At 58.6% G+C, this 8,796-nt stretch overlaps 2 protein-coding genes across 3 annotated transcripts in view; one reads left to right on the top strand and one right to left on the bottom strand.

Annotated features, from left to right (window-relative positions):
* COG4 (component of oligomeric golgi complex 4) overlaps positions 1-58 on the top strand; it is a 27,582-nt gene extending 27,524 nt beyond the window's left edge. For both annotated transcript variants that reach the window (XM_007462960.1, XM_007462959.1), the window contains one exon: positions 1-58. This exon is cut by the window's left edge and continues 12 nt beyond it. In XM_007462960.1, the coding sequence (XP_007463022.1) occupies positions 1-58 (58 nt within the window).
* Positions 59-755: 697 nt separating this feature from the next.
* Positions 756-8,796, bottom strand: part of FCSK (fucose kinase) — a 14,658-nt gene continuing 6,617 nt past the window's right edge. Inside the window, exons 11-23 of the mRNA XM_007462958.1 lie at positions 8,606-8,707; positions 8,314-8,484; positions 7,764-7,828; positions 6,689-7,059; positions 5,779-5,989; positions 5,438-5,604; positions 5,122-5,343; positions 4,638-4,781; positions 4,355-4,474; positions 2,608-2,795; positions 2,425-2,524; positions 1,699-1,922; positions 756-1,523 (exon numbers count right to left, since the gene is read on the bottom strand). Coding sequence (XP_007463020.1) covers positions 1,437-1,523; positions 1,699-1,922; positions 2,425-2,524; positions 2,608-2,795; positions 4,355-4,474; positions 4,638-4,781; positions 5,122-5,343; positions 5,438-5,604; positions 5,779-5,989; positions 6,689-7,059; positions 7,764-7,828; positions 8,314-8,484; positions 8,606-8,707 — 2,172 coding nt within the window. The 3' untranslated portion in view covers positions 756-1,436. The remainder of the gene's footprint in view (positions 1,524-1,698; positions 1,923-2,424; positions 2,525-2,607; positions 2,796-4,354; positions 4,475-4,637; positions 4,782-5,121; positions 5,344-5,437; positions 5,605-5,778; positions 5,990-6,688; positions 7,060-7,763; positions 7,829-8,313; positions 8,485-8,605; positions 8,708-8,796) is intronic.

Raw genomic sequence — 8,796 nt, 5'->3', positions numbered from 1 at the left:
GGTGCTGGCTCTGCGCATAGACTTCCGCAGCGAGGACATCAAGAGGCTGCGCCTGTAGCTGCCAGGGTGACCCCACCTGGCCCATCACGCTTTGGGGCCCATTCCCTAAGTGGCCACAGCCCAGGCTGTTCCACTGCTGGCAGCAGGGAAACAAGGCCCCGATGCAGTCCACTCTCTGTTCTCAGACCTGTCAGGGTGCTTTGGGGGACAGTCTCTCCCCACCAAGTAAGGTAGGTCCCCCTTGGCTCCAAATTAGGTGGGGAAGACAGGGCAGGCCAGTCTCCTGCACGGGTAGTCATTCTCTCGTCCTTTGACACTGCAGCAAATGGGCTGCCTCCCTGCCAGTCTTAAAGGACTTAGGTTTATCTAGCGACCTAAGGAATTAGGTTTATTCCGAGGAGAGGCTGTGATGTTTATGATCACTCTAAATAAAGATATTCCTTGAAGAGATGCCAGTGTGCTGTTTCCAGGAAGGGCTGGATGCTACAGAGCAAGACAGTTCCATCAGTTGCACTGAAATGTGAAGGCAAAAGCCTAAATCCTCAGCCTCCTCCCACACCCAGAGAGGCACATGGCCACCACCAGGACCCACATGATAACAGGTGCCTCATCCAATCCCGGACCCTCATCCCATCTCTTGGGCCCTCAGCACCAGAAGTTGGATCATCCCAGGGGCAGTTTCCCATAGTGCCAGGGGAAGTGGGAATTGCTCCCAGCAGGAACAAAAAAGATCTTTATGAGGACAACCTTGAAGAGCAGAGTGAATTTATTCCAAAAAGATTGCAGTCCTGAGAACTCACGGCCCACAGGCACATGGCAGAGTTGCTGGTTAAGGCCACGATTAGCAGTGACTTGCTGCAGGACTGCACTGACTCTCTGCCACAGACACAAGTGTGGACCCTCACCCCTGTTCCCACTCCCCCATTAAGTCAGCTTGGGAGTGAGTGTGGAACAGGAAGTCTCTACTCAGGCAAAAGCCTGACCTCTAAGGAAGGCCACAGGAAATGCCTCAAAGGGCCTCTTCAGGGTCGGCCTTACCAAGGGAACCCAGCCATCTGCCAAGGCTGGTTGTCATCCCCTTCTTCCAGGCCCTCATGGAGAGTGAGAAGGCCAAGGCCCAAGCTGGGCCATCAGATTTGTAAAGGTCACAGTGGACGCTGAACTTAGAACCTTCCTATGTCCAGATGGAGCAGACACCAAGCCTAGGCCCCTGTCAACCAGGAGGTCACAGTCCTGTTCCCAAGCACCGTCTGTGCTTCACCAACTTTTAGAAAGGGCTGGGCCTGAGCTCAGGTTGGCTTCCTTCGGAAGCAGATTCACAAAGAAGTGGGTGGAGAGTAGAAGACTGAGCGCTCCCATGGGGGAAGGAAGGGAGGGCCTGCTATAGCTCCAGGCTTTCTCCTCTTGCAGAGGGACAAGCCTCATGAGAAGGGGCATCAGGCTGAGGTCTCAGTCCCCAGCAGCTGCAGGCTCAGGCCCTGAGTGTCCACTTCTACCAGGTGGATGCTGTAGTTTCCGAGGCCCTAGGAGCAAAGGACAGGAGGTGCTTAGAGGGTTCTGGGTGGGTTTTAGGCTTTCGGGAGGCTGGACTGTGGCTGCAGGGCCAAGGGGACTTACACCTGTAGCCGCTGGTTAGCTGGTGGGCCACAGGGAGGGCTCCTGTCCCGCGCCAGATACCATACCCCGACCACCCCATACCTCAGTCTTGGCCAGCACAGCCTCCAGAGCCTCCTTTTGCCGCGGCTCCTTGGTCAATAGGTAGAGAAAGCCCCCGCCACCTGCCCCTGCCAGGCTCTGGCCATGCACATGGGGGGTCAGGACATCCATCATACGCCTCACAGCCAAGGGCTCACAGCCTGGAGCCATGAGCTTCTTCTGCTCCCAGTATGATGTCAGGCACTGGCCCAGCAGAGGCAGGCTCCCTGGGGTGGGGGCAGAGAGGGGAGTGGTGTGCCTGAGCCAGGATATTCACTCAGTGCCCATCTGTAGACTGGATGGGGTGCCAAGAGGCACTTCTTAACCAGTGTCATAGTTAAGAACCTGGGTTCTGTACTCACTGGAAACAGGAGTGATAAAGCCCACCTCACGGGGTTGTCTGAGGACTAACGAGCACAGAGCAGTTGGCGTGGTACCTGGCACAGTGTTCACTGAACTGTGTAACCCGAATCAGCTCTGACTCCCTGGAACTCGGCTATGGAGCCAAGCCTCTTCCCCCATCTGCTTCCTGGTAGGTGGGGCTGGAGGCCTTCCCCAGGATGCAAGTATTGACCTGAGATGTGACTCCCACCTAAGTGTGGGACCCTGCAGAGGACAGAGGCTTCATACCTAGGGCCGGTGCCAAGTCTGCAAAGGCCGCGGGCCTCAGACCCACAGGCACCAGGCACTCACTGCTGGTGCCTGAGCTCCGGGGAAGAGGCGCCCTACCTTGGCGGAAGGCTTCAGCACACTCCTCGGTGTGCCGCACCAGGCTGTGGGCATTCTGCACAACGGCAGGCAGCCGGGCATACCAGCTCCTCAGCACGTCCTACAGATGGGGCAGGAGGGGTACAGTGAGGCTCAGCCTGGCTGAGCCGTCTCGCGTCCCTCCCTTCTGGGGCCAGGGCTCACCTGCAGCAGATTCCGGGCCAGACGGGTCTTGCCAGTGTACACCAGGAGCAGGTGGTCATTGAGCTTCTGGACAAAGCCCACAGGCACAGTGATCTCTTCCACTTCCACCTTCAGCGGCAGCTGAGCCCGGGAGCGCCCCACCTTGATGCCAGGCATTAGGCCACCCACTTGGTCCTGCCAGCCACCTCCTGCGAGAGCCCGGGCCCCGTCACTGTTGGAGCCTATCTGGCCCAGCTTCCCTCTCCCAGTACAGGCTCCTGGCCTTGCATCCCTGGCAGGGACCAGTGTGGGAAGACAGCTTCCCCACCGCAACTTCAGCTGGGCCAGGTGAGCTGTGCAGCTTCTGCCCCCGCCCTGGGAGCAAGTTGAGCCCAGCAATGGAAGGGGCTTCGTTCTGGAGCCAAGCTTAGAATGCACAAGGCCTGAGTTTTGTTGCAGACCTAATGTGTACTTGGAATTGGGGTAAACCACATCAAAGGATTAAGACCTTACACTAACCTTTCCCCCTGAGGAGGGATGACATAGGACTTTCCCTATAGCCTAACAGTCCCTGCACCCTGGCTTGCCTGATAAAGGGTGTTGATGGTGGAAATAAGCTTCTCAGCATTTCTTATCAAACTTAAAATAGCTTGTTCACATTTTGCTTTACTAATGAAAGGTATGGATCTCTTTTCTTCTTGCAGCTATATAAAAATGTCAAAACTTGAGATGATTCTGGGATAGGCCTTTGATATTTGGAGAAGGGCCTGCAAGGATTTCGAGTATAAAATGCAAATGGCAGGAGGCATCTGGAACTTTACAGCCAAAATGTGGTTAGTGTCAGGCCTGGAATGTCAAGAACTCCTTAACTGCACCCCTCTCCTTCGGAGCACGTAGCGTAGCTTGTAATTATACATTTATTGGAGTGGTTATTGATCAGTGTCTCCAATAGACCGTAAGACGATGGCAGGGATGCTGTTTTTGCTCATTTTATCCCCAGGGCCCAATACAGAGGGGGTATTCGATAAATAGTTGTCATTTGACCAAATGAGAGATATGAACAGTGTACCTCAAAAGAAAACTAAAAAAGCTCCCCCATCTGCCGCTTTTGCTAATGACTACCTATTATGGGATGTGAGTCATTACAATGAAAGGAGGGAGCTAGGCTACAAAGTGGCCAGAGAAGATACCATAATCAGGCATCTATAAATCTTTGTGGCAGTTTCCCTCCCAGAGTCATGCTGAAGATGAGGCCTGGCATCCTGAGGTGACCAGAGCACCCTAGAGCCAGACAAACCTCTGGCTGCTCTCCATTGTGCATGGATGCTAAGGGGCCACAGTGATGAGTAGGAGAAGCTAGTGACATTCTGTATGATCACAACCATGCACTGGGTACCCCCATCATGTGGGGGAAGCGAGGGACAAGTGGCCCTAGCCCAAGGGAGAGGCACGGTGCTGAAGAACAGGCTGAAGGTCCTGTCCCCTAATCCAAACCCAGCCCTGGGTAGGAACAGAGACATGAGGAATACCTAACACACATGAAAGGTGCAGCACAGACTCTTAACACTTAGTAGGCGCTCCTACATCAAGTCCTTTGAAGTAGAAATATTTCATTTTGAAAACCACCAGAGAGAGAGTGTCAGAGTGATAAGAGGGAAGCTCTAACCATTGTAAGGAGCAGCACAGTTCTGTCTGCAGGTCCAGGGAAGCCCCTGGAGGCCCCTGAAAAAGTTCCAGTGACCTCCCTCTGCCCTGGGGCAGTCCATACCTGTGGTAAGCACCTGCTCCAGATGCAGCACTGCGTGGATCAGGGCCTCCGTGCCCACCGCCCGGCCTGCGGCCCGCTGCAAGGCGGCCAGGGCAGCCCCCGCCAGGATGCTGCTGGTGCCTGCAGGGCACAGAGGAGAGTACCAGCCATGAAACAGCTCTGCCCAGCCCAATCCTGCCCCACCCCGTCCCCCTCCACTGGGCAGAGGCTGGGGAGAGGATTGGAGGCAAAGCTGAAAGGGGGAACGGAGTTGGTGAGCAGCAGGGAGACAGGGCCTGCTCACCAAGGCCAGAGCCATGGGGCAGCTCAGACCAGGTATGCAGCTCAAAGCCGCCCCCAAAGGTACACAGCAGCTGCTCGCTCAGCGAGAGCTTGGAGTGGACACTCACGATCCCCGCACAGATGAAGGCCGCCTTCAACAGCGCCCCTGTGGAGTGAGCAGCATCCGGCAAGGATTTGGTCTCCAGGGGTGGAAACAGACACCCCACCCATCTCAGCCTGGCCTGGGGCTCATCTAGGGGATAAAAGCCCAGCAGTGGTGCAGACCCCATCCCCAAGCCACAAAAGGTCCTCTGGGCTCCATAACACCAGCAAATGTGCCAGCTCTACCTCCTGTGCCTGGGCAGGGTAACGTCAGGGCTCCTCCACCAGACTGGCTCGCCCTCAGGCCAGGCACCCATGGCCTGCAGGGTCTCTCGGGTTCTGCCCCCATCCCCCAGCTGGCTAGGTGTGCCATCCCCACCTGCGCAATTCACAGGTGCCCTGACCTGGGGCATGGGGCTGGCAGTAATCCTGCAGGTCATCCAGGCTCCCGCATACTATCTTCGTGGCCATCTTGTCCTGCCGAGGTCCCAATGCCAGCCACAGCTCGGGCTCTGGGATGCAGCGAGCCCTGGCCCCAATGGGCCGGCGGCCATTCACTCGCACAGCCAGGCCCAGCACTGCCCCACCAAGCTCATAGGCAAGAGGTGGCGTGTCACTCCAGCCCCCTGTGGCAATTGAACAAGACCAAGCTGGTCACAGGGGGTGCTAGCTCAGTTCTGGGGTGGCTACCCTCACCCCTACCCCACCCAAGGGGCTCACCAGAGAAGTCCACTCGAGCCGGGCACTCAGCCACCACCCACTGCCCAGGTGCTGGCAGCTCTACCGGCACCGAGGAGACAAAGTGCTGGGCTGACATCACAGCCTGGCGGATCAGGATCTGCCCAGCCCCCTCGTAGTGGCGGGCAGCTCGTACTAGTAAGGCTGGTCTGCCAGGAGGGAACGGAGAGATGGTGGCATGGAGCCCCAAGCTGGGGGCGGGCTGCTTGGGCTTAGGGACCGACTGCCCTAGGTGACCTGAGGACACTCTACCTCTCTCGGGGTTTCCACCTCCAAGGACGGCAGGGGGCTGCTCCAAGGGTTTTGACATCATTAGCACCCACCTGCTCAGCCACTTGTCCCGCTCCTTGGCAAGTGCCGCCACGCCCCGCGCCAGGTCTCCACACTCCAGGTACGAGAAGGGCCGCACCCACTCAGGGTTGGCAGCTGGCCCACTCCGTAAGCCTCCTTGGCCCTCTGCCATGCAGCCCAGGACATCCGCCACACAGGCCAGTGCCCGGGCTGCCACGCCAGGGTCTCCCACACCAGCTGCCACTGAGGGACCAGGAGTCAGGAGTAGCTGGGGAGGAGGCCCGCCCTCAATGCCCCCTGCCCTCAAGCACCCCAGACCCCTCACACCTCTTCACTTTTGCCCAAGATGTATCCTTGCCTGGGAATGCTCCCCACTCTTTTGCCTGGCAAAGTTCTCATCCCACCAGCCCCAGCCCAGACATGCCTCTGCACCCACAACCCAGGATGCCCTTAATGAGTAACAGCTCAGGCTTGGGGGGCAAACCACCTGGGTTCAGTCTCAGCCCCCCACCAACCAGCTGTGTGGTCGTGAGTGAATAACTGAAATGGGGAATGAGGCAGTCCCTGTGAGGCTAAGGCTGAGTCCCCCAGCCAGAATGCCTGGGTCCCATGCAGGGCGGGCCACGTCCCCCTGGGGCTGTACTGGAGCTCTTCACCCATATCTAGCGCCCCCATATCCAGCACCCATATCCAGCACAGAACGTGCAGGCTTTGCCGACGCTCACAGGACCCAGAGGCTCAGCCCCAGGCCTCCGCCTCTCACCAAACTCCCCATTAACAGGGATGGAGCTTCCCAGAAACCTAAAAGTTAAGTCCATTTGTGTCTTTCCCCTGCTTTAAAGTCTCATGACTCGCTAGTACTCTCAGGTTGATGACCTAGAGGGCAGACAGGGCAGGTGATGCTGGGTCTGGCTTCCCAGCATGGGTGCCCAGCACACTCACCCTGGTCCAGGGTGGCCATCAGGGGCCCAGGACAGCCCTCGCACACAGCAGCCTGGATCAGCGGGCGCAGGCTGAGGTCCTGTCGGGCCTCCAGCACGTGCCGCGCCTTATGCAGGGCCTGGTGGAAGAACAGGTGCCGGCGGGAGGCCAGTGTGGCAGCCCGATCCAGGCACGGCTGCAGCTGCTCCCAGGACAGACGCCAGGAGGCTCGCCAAGCCCGCAGGGCCTTGCTCCCATCCTCCTGGGGGTCCAGCATCCACAGCACGTCCTGGGGCCCCAGGGCCCTCGAGGGGTGGAGCACGGGAAAGAGACGGGCACTGAGAAGGCAGCGCTCAGTGGGGGGCATGTCTGGGTCCCACAGGTCCCAGTCCCTGATGTGGGGAGAAGACACATGAGCAGGAGGGAAGCAAGTGCTCCTGCTTGGTCACCAAGACCCGACCACCTGTCAGCTGGGGGTTGGCTCATTCATGGGGACAGGACGAACTCCAAAGGCAGCACAAGCAGGCAATTCAGGGAGGGAGGCCCAGCTGCCCTGCCTCCTTTCCCAGGCCATTGAACAAAATCCCAAAGCCTGAGCACGGCCAGGAATTTGGAGTTGCCCAGGGAGAAGATGCTAGGGCAAATCAGGCTGCTCGAAACTACCCCAGGGGACTTCTCTGGTGGCACAGTGGTTAGGAAGCCGCCTGCCAGCACAGGGGACACTGGTTCGAGCCCTGGTCCAGGAAGATTCCCACATGCCGTGGAGCAACTAAGCCCACAAGCCACAACTACTGAGCCTGTGTGCCACAACTACTGAAGCCCGTGCGCCTGGAGCCCATGCTCCGCAACAAGAGAAGCCACTGCAATGAGAAGCCCGTGCACCACAATGAAGAGTAGCCCCTGCTCGCCGCAACTAGAGAAAGCCCGCCCGCAGCAATGAAGACCCAAAGCAGCCAAAAATAAATAAATTAAAAAAAAAAAAACTACCCCAGACCGCAGGGATGGTGGGGGGTGGGGCAGGAGCAGAATGAACCTCCAAGCAGCTACGACCCTGGCTGCCGAGGCCCACAGAGGCCCGTGGGGCCACCAACCCTACCGAATGCCTGTCTTCTGGAAGAACTGACTCCAAGACATGTTGAGATACGTTCCGGTCCCCTGTCTCTGGGGGAAGAGAAGGAAGCAGTCAGGGCTGCAGGGGCCACAGGAAGGGGTTAAGGGCAATAAGGCCAGAGGACCAGGATCTGCTCAAGAGGGGACAGGAAAAGAGACAGGGGCACTTAGGCAAGCAAGTTCTGAAACAGCATCAGGTCCTGGAGCTTCCACATTCCAGCCCGGGTGCCTGGAACTTGGAGCAGATTCCTGGCGCCTGACCCTCCATAACTGGCTCTGCAGCCCAAGGCGGGTCACCTCCCTCTCTGAACCTCAGTCTCTGGCCTGAAAAATGGGGATAAGAATCCCCACCCAGCCTGCATCAGAGCAGCTGAGGAGGGAGGTAAAGGCCTGTTGAGACTCTACTGGCTACACTCTCCTCACTGCCTATCCCTCAGGTGAGCGCTCAGAGAGCCCTGCAATAAAGCTGGGCTAGGACCCCCGGTGCTCCCCAAAGCCTAAAGAATGGGGGCGAGGGGAGGCAGGTGAGCACCTACTTCCCAGCTGTCCAGACGGCCAACGAGGGTGAAGGCCCGGCTGCGGGCGCCGTGCAGCTGCACATGGTGTCCCTGCAGGATGAGGTCGTGCAGCTCCAAGCCATGCAGTGCCTCGGACTGGGCCGCGTCCAGGCCACTCACGAAGCAGCCGGTGCCGATGTGAATGGGGCCCTGGCAGGGGAGCAGGCAGGCGTCCTGCGTGGGCAGGTGAACCCCAAGCACGCCCACAAAACACATAGGACCCTGGCTCCTGTACCCTTGCCCTCCCTCTGCCTGCCCTCTCAGGCCTCACCCGCAGGTGGCAGTGCTGCAGGACACTCCCAGGACCCAGCTGGACGGGGCCCTCCAGCAGGCAGCTGACCACAGAGCTCCCGGCCCCCAGTAGCTGCCGCTCCTGTGAAGCCAGGGAGAAAGCTGTGAGGGCCCGGGGCGGGGGCTGCCCCAATTCTCCTCCACAGCCAGGGCCCGAACTCCCGCTGCTCC

This window comes from Lipotes vexillifer, unplaced genomic scaffold, assembly GCF_000442215.2.
Source record: "Lipotes vexillifer unplaced genomic scaffold, Lipotes_vexillifer_v1.1 scaffold70, whole genome shotgun sequence".
NCBI classification, from domain to species: domain Eukaryota; kingdom Metazoa; phylum Chordata; class Mammalia; order Artiodactyla; family Lipotidae; genus Lipotes; species Lipotes vexillifer.
This window is presented reverse-complemented; position numbering and strand designations above follow the sequence as displayed.